Consider the following 25,760-nt stretch of genomic DNA (forward strand, 5'->3'; position numbering starts at 1 on the left):
TCCTGCCCCTTGTGTCTTCAGGACTCAGTATGTGGCTTTGTCTGAGTATGAGTTGATTTGGAAAGGGAAGGAGTTCCTGGCTGAGCTGAGCAGCCATTCTTCTATGCGCAAGGACCAGGAAGGGTGCCTGGGATTTGGGGTGTAGTATAGGGGATAGTGGAAAGGAACTGGGGCTCAGAATAGTGACATAGGCAGGAAGGATTAAAACCTTGAACTGGAAATCTTGAAAAATTTAAATGAATTTTGAGACTATAGTTTTTTTTTCCTGTCTTTTTGCTTTTTATCGGTACCAGGGATCAAACTCACGACTGCGTGCTTGCAAGGCAGGTGCTTATGCCGCTGAGCTAAATCCTCAACCCCGAGACTATAGTTTTTTTAAAATCATTTATTAAATAATTTTGAAAACATCTTCAAGCATGGCTGACTTTTTAAACTACAAAAGTAGTATGACTATGAAATTATGATTCTTAAGATACATAAGAAGTTCCTGAGGGTATATATGCTAAATATAAATTCCTCTTCCTCAACTCCATTGGACTCTTTGCTTTTCTTCATTTCTCATCTTCATCTTTGTCTGTTTCTCTCTTCATCCACTCATCAATCCCTTCTCCTTTCCTTCCCTTCCCTTCCCTTTCCCCTTTCCCTTTCCCCTCCCCTCCCCTCCCCTCCCCTCCCCTCCCCTCCCCTCCCCTTCCTCCCTCTCTCCTTTCCTTCCTTCCTTCCTTTTATCTGGGGATTGAACTATATCCCAAGCTCCTCTTTCTCTCTTTCTCCTCCTCCTTTCTTCTTCCTTTTTTTTTCAATATTATTTTGATACATTTCCCCAGGCTGAGTTCAAACTTGCCATCCTGCTGCTTCAACCTCTCAATTTATTGGCTGAGACTACAGAAATGTCCTACTATTCCCATTTCTTTCCTCCTCAACTCTTAATCTTACATTTGAGCAGTAATTTAAGCTGAGTTTTTGTAGCTGCTCATCCATGCATTTATTCAGAAGTGTATTGCTATCTTAACATGAATAAAAGCACATTGTGTATACTATCACTTGCTTTTTCTTCCCGAAGTTTACTAAATACATCTTGCATGTCTTTGAAGTGTGAGAGTACTCTCTTAAAGATGATAGGAAACTGCAAAGTAGATGTATAGAGATGGGGAAAATGATCAGGGAATGAGGAGGAAAAGGAGAGAGGAATAATGGGATTGAAAATGATCAAAGCATATTAAATATATATACCAATTTCCCAAAATGAAGCAACTTTACCAGTTGTGTATTACTAACATACAGGCAGGTAGGCAGGCAGGATCATCCTTATATTTTCCAAGGCCATTCAATGTTCGATTTTAATCTGTACTGTTTGTGATACTAGTTCACTATTGAAGGGAAGGCCTATTAATTTGTTTCCAACATACCAGGAATAACAGATTTCCTTATATGTCCCTTTATGCATGTGCATGTGAATAGCTGTAGGGTAACTTTCTAAGTGTGAAGCTGCTGCATCAAGAGACTCACATACTCAGACTGTTTTTGAAACTATTGTACCATTTTCTATGATAAAGTGTTAGAAGTGCTTATTTACTGTGAAGTTACCACTCTTTTTTTTTTTGTCTTTTTCATTTGTATTGGTACCGGGGATCGAACTCATGACCGCCTGCTTGCAAGACAGGTGCTTATGCCTATGCCGCTGAGCTAAATCCCCAGCCCCGAAGTTACCACTCTTGACCATAATCAAAAGGTGAAGATAAACTCTTATTGTCTTAATCTGCAGTTCTGTAAATATGACTAATTTTGAACATATTTGATATGCTATCTTTTTGGATTTCTTTTTATTTGAACTTAACCATTTGCCCATTTTTCTAGATGATTATTGGCCTTTTTTCTATTCTTTGAATATTTTATTATTGTAAATTTTTTGCTTATAATTTCACCTCGAAGCTTTACAGTATCATTTATCAGTAGCATTGACTTTGGAGCTACGTGGGTGTTTTTAACTTTTCAAAAGTAATTTTATGTAGCCCAGTAATAAAATAAATGTGCAGAAAGGTCATATTGCAGCTGAGTGTAGTAACTTATTTGTGAAGCTAATAATAGAATTTCTAATGCTTAGTATATAATAGGTCTTCGTTAAAGTTTTGTGGAGGATAAATGAGTGACAAATGAAAGTTAATTTTTAAGGGCTTTTGGTTTTACGTGAAAGTTTATTTTATAGAATTTGATTTTCATAATAAGAGAACTTAAGTACACTGATTAGTTAAAAGATAAGATTGTTTTGTGGCAGATATTTTACAGAAATACTAGATTTATGGCAGTTAAGAATTTTTAGAAGTTGTACTTTGTGTAAATACAGTTTTCTTTATACGTGTGTAATATATCTATAGTATGTATATGTAAGTAAATGGCAAGATCTATCCAATGAATTCTGTGAGTTATTCTTTAAAACTTGCCTTTTATTTTCCTCTGGAAACTATTCCTTTGGGTAGCAGTTTAATTTCTCTGAAGTTATCTTTGACAAATACACTAACACACATTAGAAAGAAATGTTAAAAGTTTCCTTCTAGGCTTATTATAATCCAGTCTTCATCAGCCATCACTCTTCCCGCATTTTGTTCGAGGCCCTAATTGTTCTCATTTGGCAGGTTTAACACTTCCTGACAGAGAGGCTATTAAAGGCAAGTATTCTCCAATAACTGTCACTGGCTGGAACAAAGAACCTTCCAAGTCAGTGTGTGGAAATCACTAACATTCTTAAATGACCCTTTTCATGGATTTTTATCTTTTTAAGCTAAAATTTGGAGAATGTAGGGTCAATGAAAACAGCAAGGTGTAATAAAGCAGTAAACCTTGATTTTGGGGGTGCTGTTTGGGTGGGGAATATAGATTTATCTCAGACTTGAAAACAATTGTTATTTGGAAAATCTCATTAGCAGATGTGACTGGTTGAAGTAAAGAAGACTTAAAACTGATGTTGCTTTCAGGAGTGCTTTGAACTTAACAAGCACCTGTTTGTGGAGCGGACTGACTAATGAAAGGAAATTAAATTTTTCTGACAACTTCCCCTGCCAGCCTCCTTATTCAGGGGATGTTATTAGGTACTGAAGACTTTTTGGGGGGGGACACTGAAGACTTTTAAGGAAGAGTTTTTTTATTAGACATAAATGAACCAGTTATAAACATCCCATATCTTTGATTTAGGGGAAGATTATCACACGGTTATTGTACATTTTAAAGGTATTATCTTAGAAATTTAAAGATAACAAGCTTCACTTCAATATTTTGAAATTTTTTTAAGTCTAGGCATACTTCGTAGGTCTTTTCAAAAACACTATTGATAGTTTGTTTTCTGTCATTCAGTTTAAAAAAGAATTGAAAAAGAGCTTGGAGGGTAGGGCGATTTAGCTCAGCCGCATAAGCATAAATGCCTGCCTGGCAAGCACAAGGTCTTGAGTTCAATCCCCACTACAACAGGGGGAAAAAAAAAGAGGAGCTTGGAGCTCAGCATTGTCTTCATTATTGTAAGGGAAATGTGTCGGGAGTATTCTTTGCTCAGTGTTAAGTAAGAGTTAATAATCAATGAATGACTTAGATTCAAGGGAATTTCTTGCCTTTTCAGCTACTTAGAGGTACAAGTGACCTTAGTTGATAGTTAGCAGTAACTAATCCTTATATCAGTAAACTTTTCCTTTGTACCAAACTGTTTGGGAAGGCATTGTATTTTCCCGCTTGGAGTTTTGCAGGCCTACCCCCTTCATTTAAATTTAAGGTTTTCATTTATGTATAAGATGAACTATGTACCTGAAAAAGAGGAAGAAATAAAAGGTAAGACCAAAAGGGTAATGGAGATTACCATAAAAATTTTTTTAAATTTGATAGTTTCCACAGATACTAGAAATTTACTTTTTTATTTCTGGAAGGTTAATCAAGCTCCTCCCAAACAATAGAGAATCAACTCCCCCTGCTGACAGAATCTAGAAAAACATGATCTATAAATACTAGAAACAAGCTAGCTGTGGACAAGCTTTAATGATCTGATTTATAATTCAGTATTGATTGTAAACATCCAAATTTTGCCATTAAATCGCAGCAACTACACCAAATCATTGGCAACTGTGGAAGTGCTTCCTGCCAGTTTATTTCAAACCCCTTTGAGTTTCTTAATATAATAATGATGAGGTAGAATTTACATTCCACTTATGGTATTAATTTTACATTTCTCTGAATGAAAAGGGTTAGAAGGTTGTAAAATTGAGCATTAAATGAATCAGAGGAGACAGTAGTGCAATATATGACTGCCCTAAAGACATTGTGCAATGCCTCATGGGATTAATGTTGAGTCTCATTTCCTGCTGTTACAGGATGCAGATGAAGCTGTCAGAATTGCGAGGGAAATTGGTAAGTTCTTAAATTAACTTTCTTAGGGTTTCGGTGTCTTTCAGCAGATTCAGCTGAGTAAACATGTAATAAGTAATTCTCATAAAGCAAATATTATTTTAGTAGTTTTAGGTTTCTGATTACTTGTTGCTCCAAAGAATTTATCAGTTGTATTGTTCATATCCTATTATGAAAATGAACTTTAAAGGAGTAATTAAGCCTCTTTTGTAAGATGAATTCGCCAGCTAATTAAAAGAAGGAATTGTCATAAAAATCCTTGAAGTTGGATTTAATTTAAATTTGCATGTAAAGCAGTTGAATATAAGGTTTATAAAGTTAAATACATATATGATTAAAGTAAAGATACCATGTTTGACAAGATTCTTTTAAGTTTTGCTTGTTCCTAAAATATTAAATATCAAATTTTAAAATTTTATCTTGCTAGGAAATATAAGATAGAATGTAGGAAATTAGGACTGAATGTTGTGAATGGAGTAAAAGGTAAATTGGAGACTATTTTAATGACTTACACTTTTTAATAAAAAGATTTGTGATATTCATAAAATCAATTGTTATCTTTTGCATCTGCTAGTTGAGAAAATGTGTAAAAGCATACTGTTACCATGGATTAGCAAAGCTGTTAAAAACATTCCAATTTTATTAACTGAAGCAGTGTTTCTATACATTTGAAAAAAATGTGTAGCACATGAGAGAAATTAGGCAGTTCTTTTACAGGGTTTCACAACCGTTTTAAAACACCCTACAATTCCTATGTCCAAATTTTTCAGCATCCACAGGAACATTGCTTTGTAGTTCTAATTTAAATCATCTACAGTTCGAGAGTATTTGATTTAGCAAAATTTATATAGTTGTAATATGTAGAAATATTGGACTGAAAGTGATCAGCCCCATTAATAAGTACATCCTTTGAAAATTATAACAGGCGTTTGGCTGATTTTATTTGAATTTGGTATGCTTGATAGTATGAAGTCTAAGAGTAGAGGCAACTACTCTGGAGATGACAAGATGTAAAAGATATCCATACCGATTTTGATTATTAACTGCTTTCAAGTCCTACAATGTCTTCAAAGTTGTGTTTTTATAAAAATAGCTATGTAGCTGGGGATTTAGCTCAGCAGCATAAGTGCCTGCCTTGCAAGCACATGGTCATGCGTTCGATCCCTGGTACCAGTTTAAAAAAAAAAATAGCTATGTAATACTATGCTTAACTATATTAAGCCTGATGATGTGGACAAGTCTATTGAAAATAATAAGAGAAAGCATAGTAACTATGGTAGATCACCTAATATTGTGGTCTTATGTGTCTTTTTCATTGCATGTTTTTCTAGGAATTTGTTTGCTGTCTTGTTATGATCTGTTTTTCCCTATAATACAGAGAGAATAAGGGGGCTGGGGATTTAGCTCAGCGGCATAAGCACCTGTCTTTTAAGCAGGCGGTCGTGAGTTCAATTCCTGGTACCAATAAAAAAGGAAAAAAAAAAAAAGTGCCCCAGAGAGAATAGATATACATGTAGAAATTCACACATGGGAAGAATTTTTTAAACTATTTACAGGAACAGATTATATAATGTACGATGTAATCAACAGATACTCTGAAGAAGAAGATTCACTAAGAAACCCAATGCTAATTCTGTAACACTATGATATAAAATCTAGCAATACTATTATTCACTATTCAGAGTGATATTAGTCTAGTCTCAAGTTCAATTTCAGCATACGTAAAGATAAGGACAGCTACTATGAAGAAAATGAGAGACATTATGGTAGTCATTATTGACTTCCCCAATATCAAGTCTTGAAGACTTCATCATCCTGTAATTGTTTGATTAGTTCTATGATATGCAGTATGTATTCATTGTGTGCGAAGATGGGGACAACTATTTGGAAGAAAACTAGAGACAATAAGATAGACAATGAAGTCTCCAGTGGACTTGCTTTGAAATTCGTGTTTCTTTAAATTGTTTCTTTATGAACTGTTTTGTTCTGTTTTGATATGTTTAATCTTACCCTCTTTAAGATAAAAAACAAGTGTGTATGACTGATAACCATATTACTAAGTTTTTGTTGGATCATTGAGCAGAACTGTTGGCAGTGTCACTATTTGAATGTCACTTTGTATGCTTTAATTTTGTAACCTGAACAACTATTTCTAAGATGACAATATGTAACTTATCAACTAGTGATTTCTTACTGTTTTATTTTTCTGTAATTCTGTATTATTTCTACCCCTTTTTTCCCCTGTTTTTTCTCTTTAAAAAAAAGAAAATTTTAACAGGCTAGAATAACAGTTCTTTAGTGATTTAAAAAGTTATTTGGCTTGTTTCTAGTCTGATTTGGCTAAATTATTTCCATCTTGTTCCTTATTATTTTATTGCTTTGCAAAAATTCCCTGGGTTTAAAACTAGGCCATAGGAAAAAATCTTACTTTGTTCCTCTGCAATATCTCTTAATCGTTTCTTTGGAATTGTCAACCTTTTCAAAAACAATTTCAGTATTTTACAGTCATATTTGCTACATGCTGAATATGTCAAAAGTTTGAAATCTTTGGCATTCTTCATTGCTAGGAGGCATGTAGCGTATCTTCTGGTTTTTGAGGAGACTTTCCTGAAATAGTTTAGTTTTATTCTATTACGTAAAATTTAAAGCTTCTCATTCTAGTCACCTACCTAATAGGACATAACAGTACTATTTGTCATCATAATAAAAAGCAATACTTGGAGGATTTTAGAGTAATAATAAAGGGTTAGAAGAAAGTTCTAGAATTATATTATTGTGCCACATTTTGAATTATGAATTATCAACTCATGTTTCCTTTGAATAAATGGTAGCCTGTGAAGCACTTTGCTTGTTTTTATGGTTTTCTTTTACCATTTTTATAACCTGTGATTTTTAAGGTAAATAGCTCTTCATAATGGCTTCTCTCTGATCAGTTCTCATTACTTTGCTGTCTTTCTTCCATATTTTAATGCTGGACTTCACTGCTTTTTCAGTGATTTTTTTTTTTTTTTCCTCTGCTGGTGTCCCATAAGTGTAGTCTAAATTTTTTTTCTTTATACTTGGGCATGTCCTCCTGATTCCATTTAATTTTCTGCCTTTTTCCCCTTCATTTCCTCACTTGTGAATTAGAGATCACGATCATAACTAATAAGTATAAGTGTACTAGTATTTTACTTATACAGAAAAAAAGAGAAGCTGTAAAACTTGAGGTCAAATAAAGCATAGTAAAAAACTGGGGCCATCAGCTTCTTTAAAGCTTTTGGAATTTTCCTGAGAACCCTATCTGAATCACCACAGAAATCTCCCATAAAACCTTTTCCTACTTAAAGTACCTGTGTCTAAAAGAAATTAAATTACATATTGTTAAAGTCTTGTGGTTTTGTGTTTTTGGTCATTTATCAATGTTTTTACTACTTTTATTGGAAATAGCATATCTGGGTTTTTTGTCTTTTTCATTTTTATCGGTACCAGGGATCGAACTCACGACTGCCTGCTTCCAAGGCAGGCGCTTATGCCGCTGAGCTAAATCCCCAGCCCCAAAAATAACATATCTTAACTACACTTTAACTATGAATGATTATGACGGGCCATTTTGAGTTTATCTAATAAACTAATGTTGATTCTAATGGGAAACTATGTTCCATGTTCTAAACAACTGAATTATGAAATATTCAAAGCTATCCATTTGTAAGCATGTATCACCCTTTCCTAGATTCCTTTTATTTTATTTTATTTTTTCTGTTATATGTTAAAAATGAAATTGATCCTGGTTATGTGCTCCCCTACTTCTAGTCTGTACTTTTCTGGAAACAAAAATCTTTGCTGCTAAAATTGGTAACCTTTTTCAGCATTCATGTTTTAGGCATCTTTTACATAATAATGGCCCATATTTATAGAACAGTTTTTTCCATGTGCCAGGCACTTTGGAGATGTTATTTCTAATTTTTAATTATTTTCATTTACGTTTATAGGAACCTAAGGATTAGAAATGTTGAGTAATTTGCTCAAGGTCACTGAGCTACTGTTTTAAATTTAGATTTCTTTGGCTCTTAACACCGTGGATCTTTCATTTGGTTAATGAGATTTCAGGACGAGAGCTAAAATTTGAATCATTGTTTGGTGTAAAAGACTACAAGGTACTTAGGCATTTTATATGTGGAATTAAAGAAGCAGGCAATGTCTGATCATTGACTGGGGTGAGAGATAGTTAAGACTTAATATGTTACTTAATGTATTTGTTTTTTGGACTCCCTTGTCTGCCTCATTTGCACTCCTCCAAGTTTTTCCTTTGACCTCTAAGTTTAGAGAAATAGGGCTATTAACTCCCAGTTTATCTGTAATCCCAATTATAGATAACAGTAATGGGTAATTTTTATTTATTTATTTTTTTAGTAATGGGTAATCTTGATGTCCATTTAAGTTTGATCATTTTGTGGACCAAAGGTCCTTCGTATAATCAAATAAACATTGATTCTTGACAGGAAAAGATATTGCAAATCTAAGCTTGTCTTTTAACAACTTCCAGGCCATTATTATTCTGTTTATTTGCCTATCTTTTTCACAATCACAAATTATGCGCAATTTAAATTTTAAAATTCCAATACTGAAATTTACCATCCTACAAATGCTCTTCTCCTATAGTGTCCACATCTAAGTGTCACCTCATTTGCTTAAGCCAAAATCTAGCATCTATCCTAGAAGCCTCTTTCCCTCATTGTCCTATTGTAAATCTATTTGAAGGTGTCCTCAGTCCATTCAGTGTTTGTCCCAGGTTCAGTACTATCTCCATGACCACTGCTCTCCTCCAGAATACTATTGTCTTTTGCAAAGATTATAACAATAGCTCTTGACTTTTCTTTAGAAAACAGGTCAAAGTCGTTATTCATGTGTTTTTAAATTTTAAAATGTAAAAGAGCAAGGGCAGTGGATAAGATTATCCTATCCTGCCCCATCCCTGCTTTAAGCCCTCTAATGTTTACTATTTCACTTAGATAAAGCACAGTTCCTTGTTCTGACTACATTTCAGGTGTAATTTTGTGTCTGCTTTTCTCTTTGATCTTGTTTTATGCTATTCCTTTTCTTGCCTGTGTACTTCAGTCATATTGGTTTAATTGAATACATCAACTTTCAGAGCCTTAGGACTTTTGGGGGGCCAGTTTGGGGAGAAGTCAGAACAGAGTAGACCTGGAAGACTCTTGCTTAGTCTTTGTATCTTTGCTTAAATGTTATGTCTTCAGGAGAAGATACTATTACCCAGTTTTATGTCTTCAGGAGAAGATGCTTTACTGTTATTACCTAGTTTTTCTATTGTGTGACCATAACTTTCTATTGTGTAACCGTAACTTTCTAAACATAATTCACTTGTTCATTGATCCTCCACCCAAATTTATTTTGAAAAATTGAAGTCATACAGCATTTTGAAAGAACTTTATGGTTTATATGCATTCAGCATCAAGATGCCATTATTAACCCTTGCTAAAGTTATCACTTAGCTATGCATGTGTTAAATTGTCTTTTTAACTTTTTTTTTTTTTTTATCGGTACCAGGGATCAAACTCACGACCGCCTGCTTGCAAGGCAGGTGCTTATGCCGCTGAGCTAAATCCCCAGGCCCCATGTTAAATTGTCTTATTTTGTTGTATTTTTAAAGTAAATTGCACATTCTTTTTTTTTGATACCGGGATTGAACTCATGACCTTGCACTTGCCAGGCAGGTGTTTATGCCACTGAACTAAATCCCCAGCCCTACACATTCTGATAGATGTTCCACTAAATGCAGATACAGTTCCACTTCAACGGGGTATACACAAGGCCCTGGCTTCCATCTCTGTTACAGAGGGAAGGAGGAGATACTCCAACATGTGTCATTAATTAAATTAAGTATTTAAGTACAGTTTTATTTTAGTACAAAATTTGCATGTAGTAATGTGAATAAAACCAGCCTATATTTGCTGATTTTGTTATTTCCATGTATCCCCAAACTCCACTAAGATGCTGGGCGTTACTGTCACTTCGGAGGGCTCTTTCATATTCCATCCATTCTCACCTTTAGTCCTGGAGGTACCCTATTCTGAGTTTTTATATTAATGATTAGATTTTTTAAAAATTGAGATAAAATTTAAATACTGTAAAATTAGCCTTTTAAAGTGTACCATTCATTGTTTTTAAATTTATTCACAAGGTAGTAATATCAGACAAAATAGATTTTGAGTGTGAAACTATTTTTTTTAAAGCAGGGTCTTGCTCTGTAATTCAGGCTGGCCTTAAACTCACTGTGTCATGACTCTCTTAACTTCAGAAAATCTTCATTACTCCCCAAAGGAATTTGATATGCATGAATATTTAGTCCTTATTCTCTTCCTGGTCTCTAGCAGCCACTAATTTACTTTCTGTCTTTATGAATCAATTATAGATATTTCATATAATGGAATAATACAATAGTATATAAACTTTGTATTTGTTTAGTTTACTTAAGAGTTTTTAGAGTTCATATATCAAAATTTAATTCCTTTTTATGGCTGAATAATATTGTGTTGTGTTCATGTGCCATGTGTTGGTGAATGTTTAGATTGTTTCTCCCTTTGACTATTGCAAATAGTGTACCTATAATGTGTGAATTTTTGCTTACATGTCTGTTCTCAGTTATTTTGACTTACATAAAGTAGGAGTGGAATTGGTAGGCTATGTGATAACTTTTTTGAGGAACTATTAAATTCCTTTCCATGATCACTATATCATTTTAGATTTCTAGCAGGAACATAAGAGTTTTTCAGTTTCTTGCCAGTACTTGTTCTTTTTGGGAGGGGGGTTCTTTTGAGAAAAGGTCTTACTCTACAGTTCAGGCTGGTCTTAAACTCACTATGTATCTATGCAGGGCTTGAACTCACAGCAGTCCCCTTGCCTCAGCTTCCCAAGTGCTTGGATTATAGGCATGTGGTACTATGCCAGGCTTTGTTATTTTTTAATTATTGCCATCCTAGTGTATGGGAATATCTTATACATGCAGAATATATTTAAAAAACATAATCCATCTATGTGTTATATACAAGAAACTCATTTCGGTTTTAGAGACTTTTAGAAGTTGGAAAAAAGATAGCTCAATAGAACAGTATCCAAAAAGAGATCTGGGATGGCTGTAGAAATATCAGACAAAATAGACTTTGAGTGTGGAATCTTTCTCTTTCTTTCTTTCTTTCTTTCTTTCTCTCTCTCTCTCTCTCTCTCTCTCTCTCTCTCTCTCTCTCTCTCTCTCTCTATCAAATATAGAGTGTCACTTTGTAATTTAGGCTGGCTTTGAACTCACTCTGTAGCCCAGGCTGGTCTGGAATTTGAGCATTCTACCTATCTCAGCCACCTAAGTGCTAGGGTTACACACTTGTGTTATGAAGCTGGCTCAGAAACTATTATAAGAGGCAAATGAGGTTTATATATTGGTTAGCAATTATAAATGTATACACCCCAAAATATATATTCCCCCCCCCCAAATAAAAGCAGATACTGGCAGAAATGAAGGAAGAGAGACATAGTTCTATACCAGCAGCTGGAGACTTTCCTACTACCCTGTAAATAAAGACAGACCATGCAGACAAAAACTTGTTAAGAGACTAGAGCACTTGACCAAAGCAACTAGACATTGTTGATGCGTATTGACCATTGGAACCAGTAAGAGTAGAAGGTACATTTTCCTCATGTAACTATTAATAAAAGGATAATGGTGATTCAATTAAAAGTAATTGTTGAATGGGGGATATAGCGCAGTGGCACAGCATCTGCCTGGCAAGCTAAAGGTCCTGAGTTCAGTTCCTGGTACCAATTTAAAAAAATTATTGAAAGGAAAGCAATAACCAAATTTGAGCAATTTGTCTGAATGGATGGCTATTCTTTTAAAATAGTGTGGGATTCTTTGTAATAGATGAGTTCTACATGTCTTTTTTGCTCCCTTAATTGCTGGAAACTGAACCCAGGGCCTTCACAATGAGCTATATCCTTAGTCCTTTTTAAAATCTGAGACAGTCTTGCTAAATTGCCATTTGACCAAACTAAATTTGCATTTGTGATCATTCTTTGTGTTAAGTCTTGTGACTGTCTCTGCCTGTTACTGATTAGTGTGTTAGGGATTATAGTAGACCTTTCTTCTCTATCTTGGATATTTTTCTTTGCTTATTCTTTCCATCTTCCTATTGATGTAGTATGAAATTTTAAAAGTTTATCCGTTTATATAGAGGAACAAATTTTTCACATTTAAGAGGGATAAAAATACTTGGTGAATCCTGAAATCTTTATTTTCACCATTCTATGCTTAGAAATATATTCATGTTGTTTACAGTTCTGTGGTTAAAGTTATATTGAAGAAACTTTTGGAAAACAATTATAATTTATACCTTCTTAACAAATGTATATCCTTTTCATTTATTTTCCAGTCTGGTCCTCAGTAGAAGATAGACTTAATATCCAAAAACATTTATTAAAAAATGTCTAAATGAAAGTTATGTTGAAAATTGTATTAAAATATTCTTTCTGTATATTGTTGTTCATACATGAGGCTGATTGTAACTGAAGATTTTTGTGTAAAATATTCTTTCTGAAACTCATTACAGAATGATGTGTGGGGATGGAAGTGTAGTTCAGTAATAGATATTTAGCATGTGTGAGGTTCCAGGTTTAATCTATTGCACCAAAACATAAAAGTGTGGAATGTTTATATTAAAGTAATGTGGTGGTCATTTGCATGTAGAATGGTATCTCTGGGAGATGGAAACTTATACCTTGTAGTCTTTACTTTTTCTTTTTCACCATTATATGGTGTTATGGCTTGTCTCTAAATGTTCCCCAAAGCCTCATGCCCTCATAACTGAGAGTTTTGGGAGGTGGCTACATGTAGGGTACATAAATATACATTAAGGCTATATGGTAACAAAATTAGCCCACTGATTGGTGTAGCATAGTTTTGGATGTGGATAATGGGAAGGCTCACCATGGGTATGGGTGGCATCAGCCAATAGGCTTGTAGCCTGGATGGGATAAAAGGGAAAGGGAGGCTTGCTGCTTGCTGTTTGTGGCTTCTCTGCCTCCTACTTGCCCTGCATGGACTGTTTATCCTCTGCCAAGCCCCTCTGCTATGCCACCCTGCCTTGGAACCAGCTGACTGTGGACTGAAATCTCTTAAAGTAAACCTTTTCTCTTTTAACTTTGGTGTCTTGGCAATGAGAGAGTAAGCCAGACATATAGGAACTTACAATTTTCTTTTCCAACATATACATTTGGGTTTAAGCATAATTTTATATGATCTTATCCTGTGCTTTACTGTTATATTTGCTTCACTGCTTCTCTTTTTCAGTCCTTCATGTTCTTTTGTCTTCTCTGTCTGTCTTTCTTTTGTTTTCTGTTTTGGGTACTGGGAATTGAACTCAGGACCTTGCTCTTGCCAGGCAGGCACTGTGCCACTGAGCTATATCTCTGGCCCCTTTTCTCTTGTTTTATTGTTCATTCTTGCTTTTTGTCTTTTTTCTATTACTTGATGGAAAAAATTGTAACATTCAGGCATAGTATGGAAACACATTGCAATGTAAATAAACACTGATTTGTTTGGAAACTGTCTGTGAATGGCTTCAGTTCTGTCTGTACACTGATTTCTGATCCATGGAACAGAGTTGGGTGGTTGTTATTTACCTGAGCAGAGGGCAATAGACCAACAAAGTCAGTTATTCTATGTAGTTACTTCTACCAAATCAGTGATGTTGGGCTTTGGTATATTTTAGCTTATAATACATATTTATGATTTCTTTATGTTTATTATATTGACTTATCCTATTAAATTAAATATATTTAATATATTACATTTACTGTTATAAATGTTAAATATAAATTAAATCATTAAATATATTAAATATTACAGCTGATGTTATTTAAATCATATGTAATATATTAATAGAACATGTTTATAAATTTGTACTTTATTGATCAAATATATATTTAATAAATACAACTCTAAATATATAGTTAGTTATGTATTTATATAGGTATAAGGCCAAGTGAAGCAAGAGAAAATACTCTGTGCTCAGTTCACAGCTTTTCATTGGCCAGTGGGAAAAACTCACTGAGAATTACCTTTTTTGGGAGAGAGTAACAGTAGAAATGTAGTTAATTCACAGTTGAACTGCAACATATACATGTTTACTGTTTGTTAGGTAATTTACAGATCCCAAGTCATACTGATACAAATGTGTATCACTTCAGCCTGAACTGTGCTAAACTAAATGTTTCACTTTAAATTATATATAACTAAACTAAGTATACCTAATTTGAAACTAAGACAACAATAAGATCAGTGGAAAATTACAATTAAATAATATAAAACAAATAAATGCATTCATGATTGAATTTATATCTCTATAATTTGTTTGAATTTAAACTCCTTGTTTATACCCACAGTAGGCATTTTTCATTGTGGCCACATGGCACATTGCATCCAAATTTCCCAGTAGATTTTGAATTAGATTTTTTGAACAATTCAAGTAATGTGCTAGTTCTTTCTTGATTCTGTGCAATTCTCATTAGTTTATCAGTGCTCAAGTGTACCCCACTTTTATTGCTCTTTCCTTGTGATGTTAAATAACAAAATATTTATGATACATTTCCTCTTCCTACTGGTTAGGTCATAGGGTAAGAGGAGATTTTTCTATGAAACCTAAAATGATGGAGAATTTATCATCTACAGTATAACTACTCAGACAGGAAGTAGAAAGGTTTCAGGCTTGCTTTCATCATTTGCAGTTCATTGTATCTCATTATGTGGTTTTGTAGATCATTCAGGATCATTTCCTAAATACTTCTTTTTTTTTTTTTTCCCATTGGTACCGAGAATCGAACTCATAACCGCCTGCTTGCAAGGCAGGTGCTTACACCGCTGAGCTAAATCCCCAGCCCCCCTAAATATTTCTTAAATTCACCCACTTATCTCCATTTTTACTGATACTATCTTTGTTTAAGCTAATGCCATCTCTTGCTTACATCATTATAGTAGTGTTTTCATTGTGCTTCTCCGTTACAGTTTTACAGTGCTTTGAAGACAGACTGTCTCTGGAAACTTATTGGGGAAATGCCTCCTAACATTTTTGGGGAGTGAGGGAAACTGGATTGAGGGAAGAGATGAATTGGGATGAGACTCTTTGTCAACAGAGACCTCAATCCTACAGAGAACACTATCAGCTGATCATAATGCTCCCCTCCCCAGCATACTTGTCTCAGCATCGTTCTTGCCACTTTCTGAAACAGTTCTGGAAGTCTTGTTATTAATGTCTTTAGTTGTACTATCCTGGCTGCCTCAATGTCCTAAGCTGATTCAAAATATTTATCTTTCATGATCATTTTGACTTTGGAGAAGAGGCAGAAATATTTAATCATTATTTTTCAATCACTTTTTGTATACCTGATTAATTAATACTGGGTATGGCCTCTCCCTGGGATGGGACAAGACCTTAAAAAGCTGAGCTCAAGTCATTTGTCAGTTGCCAATACTTCCAGAAGATGGGGCAGATTTCTGAACTAGGGGTATGGGCAGATAATTCTTTTTTATTTTTTATGATTTTTTCTTTATGATTGTGCATTTCTAAGTTTTTTCAAATTTGCATTATGACTTTTTGGGATAGACTGCTATAATTTGATTTGCTTATTGATTTTTTCTTTATTTTCTTGACATACTGTAGCAGTATATAGAACAGAAGTGATAGTTGGAGGCGTATGCGTGCCTTGTTCTTCATCTTAGGAGAAAGCCTCCAAATTCGCACTATTAAATATGGTATTAGCTATAGATTTTGCTAGATATTCTTCATCAAGAGCAGGGAATTTACCTCCGTTCCTAGTTTGCTAAATTCAGTGAGTATTGAATTTCATCAAATGCTTTTATGCATCTATTGGTGTGAACATAAGATTCTTCTTTAGCATGTCATTGTGATGGGTTACATTAATTGAATTTTGAATGTGAATCAGACTTGCATACCCAGACTAAATCACAGTCAGTTATGGTATATAATTCTAATACATTGTTGGAATCCCCCCCTTTCAATCATTTGATTTGACATTTTTCTTCTTCTCTCCTCATGATGTTTATTTCTTTAACCTTTAATTCCTCCTATACTTGTAGTAGCTGTAATTTGTGGTAGTTATAATATCATTAGTCAAAAAATCTGAAATGTTGTAAAATCGAGTGTGAACAGCTCAAAAAGTTTTGGATTTGCCCATGCTCTAAAAATTTGAGATTATGGAGCATTTTGGACTTTAGATTTTTGGGTTATTGATTCTCAATCAGTAAAATTTATGGAAATATTCCAAAATCTGGAAAACTATGAAATATGAAATACTTCTGGCCCTGATAATTTTGGGTAAAGAATACTTAACCTGTAGTGTTGGCGACAGCTGTTTTAAGGCTCTTTATTTCTGAGTTACTGTTGACTATTTTTCTTCTGATTGATATATTTCTTAATTTTTTTTTTTTTTTTGTCTTTTTCCTTTTTATCGGTACCGGGATTGAACTCACGACTGCCTGCTTGAAAGGCAGGTGCTTATGCCGCTGAGCTAAAACCCCAGCCCCTTTTTTCTTAATTTTTGATTGAACTCTTAGACATTGTATTTATGTTGTGTGTTTGAATTTAACTACTTTATTTGAAGGATAATGAAGTTGACTTTATTTGAAAGATAGGTTAATTGGTATTCATTAACTTTAGTTGTACTGTTGTGGCTATATCAGTGTCCAAAATTAATTCAAAACATTTATCTTTTATAGCCATTTTGATTTTGGGAAAGAGCCAGAAGTTGTATGTTGCCAGATCCTATAAATAAGGTGGATATGGGTACCTTGTAATGTTTTTATTAGCCTGCTTTTTCTGTAGGAGGACACTCACTTGTAGCATTCACTGTATTTTTGATCACATCTTGTAAAGACACTCATAGAGGAGGACTTTTAGAACTACTTCAGAAAGCAGAGAAAATGGTGGGATAAGTATGTTCAATATGAACATTTTGAGAGGGGTTAATAGAATATGTGTTAGTTTCTTATACACACCATGTATTTTGATCTTGTATGTGCTTTTCTGCTTGCTACTCATACCTATTTTTGGGTTCATAATGAATTTCTGTCTGTCTGTCTATTTATTTGTTTCTTTTGAGACACGGTTTTGCCATGTAGTAGAGTTGCCTTGAACTTACTATGTAGCCAAGGTTGGCCTTGATCTTTTCTACCTCAGCCTCCCGAGTGCTGGAATTGTAAGTGTGCACTACTATGCCTGGCTACTTGGGTTCATATAAGCTTATGTCCCCCCAACCCCACTATAATGTAAACTCATTAGAGTAATAGGCAGGAGAGGGACATGATATCATGAGAAAATTTCCCTGCCATGTCAGTGAAATTTTGAGTGGGATCTGCATCTAAGTTCTGTTAGGTCATTATAGAAGTCCTATCAAGAGATGATGGTGCTTTGTGTAAATATCATAGTAGTTATAAAGAAAAACAAATAATTTCATTTTTCTTTAAAAGATTCACAAGAATTACATACCAATTGACAGTTGTATTCCTAGACATTTATTCCCAGAATTTGCATAGGGTTTTAGATATCAAGTAAACTAAGATTCGTGGGTGCATTTTTGTACAAATATAACTAAATAATATCTGAATGTTCACAGTAGAATGAGCAATACAGCAGTATGTTCATGTGGTAAAGTATACTATAGCAAGAAACATAAATGATGTAAAGTTTCTTAATGATTAATACTTTCTGTAGTAACTTACATTATATGTTATTTGTAGGCACTGCTTCAGTCACTGGAGAAAACACAATAAAGACAGGCAAAGATCTTTGTTTTCATCTTTTAAAAAACACATTTTACAGCAAACAACACAGAACTTCAAAAAACAAGAATCACTAGTGTTTATTATCGCCAGTGGGTGAAATTTGATTTGGGTACAGGATGTTCACAATTTCAAATGTCAGTCTACAGATGATTTGCTAATTGCAAAGAGAAAATGGCATGTTTTGTGTGAGGAAATTCAATATTTCTCATTTCAGTAACTTTATCAGTAATGAGATAAATGGAATTTTTTGGCTTGCTATTATGAATGCAAAAATATATAGTATCAAAAGTGTGCTTAAATGTATTTGTTAATCTGTTTTTCTTATTTCAGTTATTAAATAATCATGTGGGTTTTTTTTTTTTTTTTTTTTTTTTTTTGTACTGGGGAATGAACTCACAACTTTGCACTTGCCAGGCAGGTGCTTATACTGCTGAGCTAAATCCCCAGCCCCCAGTCATGTGTTTTCAAATTGTGGAATAGTTTATGAAACAACCTTTATTCTTTAGAAGTAGGACATTGACTGCTGTGAGTATGACCCCCTCCCCCAACTTGATGCAAAAGCAAAAATAAATACTCTCCCCAAAGTGAATTTACATTAAATGAGCATAAAGAAATATGACAATTACAGTTGTAATACTTAATTTCCTTGTAACTCTAAAGTATAGCCTTCACCTGAGGCTTTCCTTTCAACTCTTTGTTTTGGATTTTTTTCCCTCAGCCTTTTGTGTTTATCTTTCCTTAGACCCCTTATCCATTATTCTACTTATCTAAAAGTCTGTCTTGCTCCCTAAACATCTTTTTTTTTTTTTTTTTTTTTTTGCATTGAATTTTTCTTTAAGGAGCAAAAGTCTTACAGTTCATTATCGGTTTTCCAATTATGTGTCTGTCTGTCTGTCTCTTTCAGTACTGGGAATCAAATTCAGGGATGCTATACCACTGATACACCCTTAGTCATTTTAATTTTGAGACAGGGTTTTTCTAAGTGGTCCATGCTATTCTCCAGTTTGCATTCCTCCTGCCTCAGCCTTCCAAGAAGCAGTGCTTATAATCATGCACTGTTCTATCTGACTTCCCAAATGTTTTTAAAAGAAGACCTCCCTCCATCCTTTTGAAAGTCATACCTTCTCTGAGAACCATGAGAGATTTCTAGTTAATATCATTAAATAACATAGGGCATTTCCAAGAAATATTTCAATTTTCTTTCTCCATTTATATCTTATGAAATTATAGTTCAAGAAAATATAGGTAAACAACACCAATAGCAATAAAACTACATAGAAGTTTTTACTCTTGGAATTAAGAGGTTTTATTTACTATTAAGATGTTATTTAATTAGCTTTTACATTATCAGGTGATGCCCCACTATGTGTGAGGTGGACTTGTTTGAAGAGCCAAGTTATTTATTGTTTCTAATGTAAGTAAACTTAACTGTCAGTCAAAAAAGTGTTTTTTTGACTTGGAATCCATGACTAACTGGGATGGCTTCTAGAATCTTCATTTTCTGTCTTCCACATATAACCTATTGGTGCATCAAATTGTAAAACATACTTTAAGTCCATCTTTCTTCTAACCAAATAGATCCTGGTCGTTGCTGTCTGTCACCTGGATCAGTGCAAAGGTCTTGTGCTCAACTGCTTGTTTCAGCAGTTCATACACTGCATAGCAGCCAAAGTGATCTTTGGAAATATTTTCTGAGGCCACTCCTGTATAACACTTTCCAACTTGTCCTTTTCTCAGGAATATTCCTTTCTTGATTTTTTTCAGAGGGCCAACTCTGTTTTACTCAGATTTGGTTTAAATGTCAGTTTCTTCAGACAAGCTTTTTCAAGGAAAGATTCTTTAGTTATTCTCAATTACAACTTTTAGTGCTGTTTGTATCATGATGGTGATCACTGTTTTATATTAGATAGCATGTGCATCAGGTGGCTGCATGTTCCTGTGCCATTTGCTGTTAGTAGAAGGCTCTGTGAAAGCAGGCAACTTTCTGAATTGTTCATCTTTGTGTTGTGCAGACCCATTTCAGTGTTTGGCCTGTCATATGTATTCAGTAAACATTTTTGAGCAAATAAAAGAAAGTTTGGTGATAGAGTTAGAAGATTTCATGTGTTATGATGCAAAGAGTAGATTTTTTGGGAAGCATTTGTTTCTCTAATTGTGTAAAGGGGAGATGTGTGTATAGGGAAGATGAAGAATAGACACTCCCTCCATGCTGCAGGTGGAGTGCAGGTTGCCTTTATCTGTTTTTTTTTTTTTTAAAGAAGCAATTTCTTCATACCAAGAGGTCTTCTTTCTTTTAAAAGCCTTATAGAATTTGTAAATTACATGTCTAGTTGTTGACCGTCAAATTATTGATCATTTCTAATTTCTCCAGGCCAGTTCCTTGAATCCTGTGACTTTTACCTTACCCAGCATTTCACAGACATAATAAGAAAGGGTTGAGGGCCTACCTGTTTATCTGACACTATTTGTATGGAATATTATTTTCCCCCTCATTTGTGTAGGTCTTTTTTCTTTGTGGCATACTAACAGCATAGAAGTAAGTGATGCCTGAAATTTAATGACTTATTTAGCATAAGAAATTAAGTAGAAAACCATACTTCTATATTATTTCAGAATATAGCTCAAAAATTAGATTAACATCAGTATAAAAGATCAAGACATGATGTACATATGTACCAGTATCAATACTCCATAGTGAACATACTCATTTTGTATTGCAGACATATGCTAAAAAAGAAACAAAGAGCAAATGTGTCAAGCTAGTGATAGTGACTCACAGCTGTAATTATATCAAGGAGGCCAAGGCCAGAGGATTGTAAATTTGAACCCTTCCGGGACAGTTTTTTGAGATTTCATCTGAAAATTAAAAGGACTGGGGATGCGTCTCTGTGCTTCCTGAGTTCAGCCCCCAGAACCCATCATCGTACCACCAATATCAAAAGTTTAAGTAAAAGGAGGGTCCAGACATGTAGCTCAGTAACATGGTGCTGGCCTGGCAAGTGCGAAGTTGTGAGTTTGATCTCTGGTAAGAACAAGAAAAAAAAAGAGATTTAATGTCACTAATTTCAGTTTTTCCCTCTTTTCTATGCCCCTCCAACCTTTTTATATTTGGCTTCTTGTTTTGTAGGGAATCTTGCCTTCCTGGTTGGTTATATGTGTTAACTGGTCTAATACTGCATTAACTCTTCTCTTTTGGCAGACTGTTTGCTTTATTATATGTTACTTTATGTTCTGATAACTTCTCACATTTTCTGATCACACAAAATAATTTGCTAATAGGGAATTATTTTGTGTTTTGTTTCCTCAGCTAGATCTTTGGGGGCCAAGGACTGTTTTCTCATCTTATTTTGAAATGTACACATCTCTGTATAGTCCAGGGTCCATAGTAAATGATTAAGGTGAGATTCAGACTGGAATTTAAAAACTGTATAAATTTCCTACTCTTCTAAGGGAACTGACACATGGGTTGTGTATATCACACATTTTGTGATTTCTTGTTACATGGCTAAATAATTTTGGTGGTGAATTAATAACATTTTTGGAGAGAGGTGGTAGTTGGATCCATTTGTCTGAGACTAAATTATTGGATCCATTTTTTGTAAAAGAGATCTTAAATTATTATAAACAAGATTTTGTATCTTTCCAGTTTTGAATTTTTGGATAATATTTTTTCACCCTTCCAAAACAGTCTGTTCTTTAGTGATTTAAATGTTAAGTCCTTTATGCGATGTTCATTGTGAGGCTGCATTGCTGAAAGAGATCCATTCTTGCTGCTGTCCTGCATAGCAAACCTCAGGAAGGGTCTCATGCGCGGTCAAGAATGAGAGCAGACCAAATCTTCTCAGCTCTGCCCTCAGCCTATGCTTTTGATTCTCTGCCAATTACAGGTAATCTATGCTTCACCCAAATTGTTTCAGTCATTTCTTATATTTAGCCCATGTCTCCCTGCCTCTTTTTTTTGTTTTCTAAAATGTTCAAACCTGCTTATCCTTCATAATTTCAGTTAAGCATATCTTTTGGCATTGTGCTTTTCCTAATCCCTTATCTTTCTACCCTCCTATGATCCTTTGCTTTTTGAATTGCTGATGTTAAGAGTTATTTGGGTCCTTTGTCTCTCTCTTCCTGGATTATAAGGCCCTAATCTAAGAAAAATATGAAATTTATCTTTCTTCCTCTTATTGCATTTAGAACTGTTTTAAAAATGCCATCCCACATAAACATAACAACCAAAAGCATTTTAATTGCATTAACTATAAAATATTTAGGAAGCAAGTACCATTTTAACTAAGCTGAAGTTAAGGTGTTTTGTGGTATGGGGTCAAAGGTCTGTGACATTTAACCCCCTCTTCCTTTTTCTTCCAAGGATCCTATAGCTAGAGTTTAGTGCTATTACAGAATCACAGGCGGGAGGCGGGGTGGTGGTGGTGGTGGTGGTGGTGGTGGTCCTTTAATGGCCCACTGACCTCTTCTTTCTTACAGAAAAGATCATAAAGAAATGGTCTTAAACATATGAATATTTCTATCCTGTGTCCAGAAAACCTCTGACAGAGGAAACTACAACTTTCTTGATGTAATGTTTTCAGTTTTGTGTTAAAAACTTTACAGTAACTAAATGCTCAGTTTTGTAATTAAGAACAATTTTGTAATTTCATTTTCTTCTATAAATATTAGCTGGAAATGGTGTTTGTTTTGGACCTTAGTTTGTATTTTTATGGTACTATTTTAAATGTAAGGAGTAGGGCAAAACTTAGCTATTATTAATTAATAATGAGCCCTAGATCTTTAGCTCCAACCCATAATATAATAGTCATGCTTGATTTTCCCCCAGTACCATCAAGTCAGTTCTTTCTGCTAAAAGCTGTAGGGACTCCATGTAATTTTTAGATGAAGATACCTACCTGGTACCTGGTAATAACTAGTGTAGAAAAAAAGAGGGAATTTGTGCATGCAAACGGCAGTTTTGGGGAACCGGGGTGGGACATATTGATTGATTCCTGGTGCTATATAAGTTGCTTCTTCTCTTTGGCTAGTAAATAATAAATCTAGTTTCAATTTTAGAACTCACTATTACTTTATTTATGTTCTCTTAGCTTTTATTTCATTACTAGGGAAAATGTTACCGTATTGATATAAATTGATATAAATGTTACTGATTGATATAAATAGCCTTTTACCTTTTAAAACAATCATAGTCTCATTTGAAAATTATGTATGAAATTGTTACACCAGTGTTATTTTTCTGACTCTTAAGAAATTAACTTTTAAATAAATTAGTTATTGTCTTCTGTGTTATTGAACATGTGGTCATTTGTCATGTTCATGCATCCAGATGATCAAAGTCTGAATGTCTGTCTAATTCTTCCCTGCTGTTAGGCTACCCTGTTATGATCAAGGCCTCAGCAGGTGGTGGTGGGAAAGGCATGCGCATCGCTTGGGATGATGAAGAGACCAGGTGAGAAGCTGTCCAAAATATACTTTTGATGAAAATTGCAGTTACCAGAGTTTTATTAAAGTGACAGGTAAACAGATACCTAAAGCATAAGGTAATTATAATGATCATCTAATTTTTAATGTTTAAATGGGAGAAAAATTGAAATTATTCAGAAAGTTTCCTCATGCAAATTTTAATGATGACTCTTGGGTGATTCAAAAATTTTTATGTTTCCTTAAACATTACAAAGGGTTATCTTTTTGTTCTTAGAGTGTATTTTAAAAATTAGAATTATTCTATTTTTTAGGCAAAAATTACTAACATTTGACTATTTAATTTGAAATGTTGTCTGTAGAATTGAATCACGTATATATAAGAGCAGTCATAACTTAATTGAATATTTATATGTTACAAAAATATATATTTGTTTTCCTTTGCAAGTCCAGAAATAGTGAATCATTTTGATAATTTTGTAGTGTGAAATTCATTCTTTTCTTTTTGGGTTTGAAATTGCTGCATCTCCCCTATGTGCATGTCCTTTGTTATAAATTTAGAACACTTCTTTTTTACTTGTTTCAAAAATCAGAAGTAACTGTTAAATAAAAAAAATTTTTACTCCAGTGCATTGATAACATCATAGTTCTTAGAAAACAATTGTTTTAGCAACTGCGAAATATAAGCAAGTTTTAAGACATTCTATTTGTTTTGTATTATCTGTAGATTTGTTAGCAGGAGAGATTTGTGTCATTTTTAGAGATGGAGGATAAAAACAATCACAGAAGTATAATTTTGTTTTTAGTGTTATCTTTCTTGCTCTTTTCCACTTGGAATTAATCTAGTCTTCCAAACAGTTAATTCTGCTGTCTTTTGCTTTCCTTATTTCTTTTCACATTCAGTTTCCTCTTAAATCTCATAGAAACTAAAATCTGAGGTAGTCTGAAAGTCATCTTCTAGTACAGTAGTATCCAAACCTTCCTTAGAAATTAGGTTCTAAAGTGAGAGGGGAAGGTGAAAATCTCCTGGAGACAGAATATTCTTTACTCAGACCTATGGAAAAGGCATGTTGGAGACTTGGACTGACAGTTTTAACTGTACAAGAACATTGGCTCACAGTACCATTGTTTCTTTGGGTAGCATCAGGGCTAAGGGACTGGGCTTGTGTTTAGGCGATGGTCTGTAATTCTAGCCTCCCTTCCATACTGGTACTGGCACTAGATACCAACTGAGATAACAGTAGAGTCTCTTGTCCCAGCTTGACACTCAGCCAGCAAGAAGAAATACATTGGATGGACTGGGCAGTGCTTGTTGAGACCCTGCTATTTGAGTGGCAGTGATTTAATTAGGTTTTGGGGAAATAGCAATCAATAAAACCAGAAAATAATCCATTTCTTCATGTATTTTATGTGCTCAATGATCCTTACCTGTGAATTCTGGGAAGATATTCATGAACATAGGCAAATTTTAAAAAGCACATATTTGTTTTCTATCCTTTACCTGGAATTTAGTGTTTCCTTTAGTGTAGCAATAAGCCTGAGTAATAGAAGTGTCTCTGAAACTTTATACCACTAGGAAGTCACATGTATTTTCTTATCCTATATGGTGTTGCAGAGACCTCTTAGTTATAGTACCTTTAAAAAAACCCACTGTTGGAGCCTATTATTTACTAAAGACTTGCATGTCTTATATAAATGTATAAAAGTATTTTGATATGTATATTGTAGCATGCCTTGTTTCCTATGCAGTCCTTTGCATTTTAAATTATTATTACTATTATTATTATTATTATTATTATTATTATTATTATTATTAGTGTCCTTAGGTATTGAACTCAGAGCTTTTCACTTGCTCGTGCTAAGTAAGCACTTTGCCCTTAAGCTGTATCCTCAGCCCACGTATTATTATTATTAGATCTTTAAAGGACAGGGCTGAACTCCTGGGCTCAACCAGTCTTTTTGCCTCAGCCTTCTGTTAGTTGGGACTGCAGACTGATGTCACCATACTGGACCAGGGATATCGCTCAGTGGTGTAAGCGCCTCAAGCTTGAGGTTGGGAGTTCAATCCCTGATACCAGCCCCCCCCCCAAAAAAAAATACTAGGAAG

At 34.3% G+C, this 25,760-nt stretch overlaps 1 protein-coding gene across 5 annotated transcripts in view; it reads left to right on the plus strand.

Annotated features, from left to right (window-relative positions):
• Positions 1 to 25,760, plus strand: part of Pcca (propionyl-CoA carboxylase subunit alpha) — a 402,547-nt gene that overhangs the window by 125,030 nt on the left and 251,757 nt on the right. For all 5 annotated transcript variants that reach the window (XM_023560628.2, XM_023560629.2, XM_003477596.5 and 2 more), the window contains exons 8-9: positions 4,350 to 4,386; positions 23,603 to 23,681. In XM_023560628.2, coding sequence (XP_023416396.1) covers positions 4,350 to 4,386; positions 23,603 to 23,681 — 116 coding nt within the window. The remainder of the gene's footprint in view (positions 1 to 4,349; positions 4,387 to 23,602; positions 23,682 to 25,760) is intronic.

This window comes from Cavia porcellus, unplaced genomic scaffold, assembly GCF_034190915.1.
Source record: "Cavia porcellus strain 051 isolate PalLab524CR breed Dunkin Hartley unplaced genomic scaffold, mCavPor4.1 scaffold_4, whole genome shotgun sequence".
NCBI lineage: Eukaryota > Metazoa > Chordata > Mammalia > Rodentia > Caviidae > Cavia > Cavia porcellus.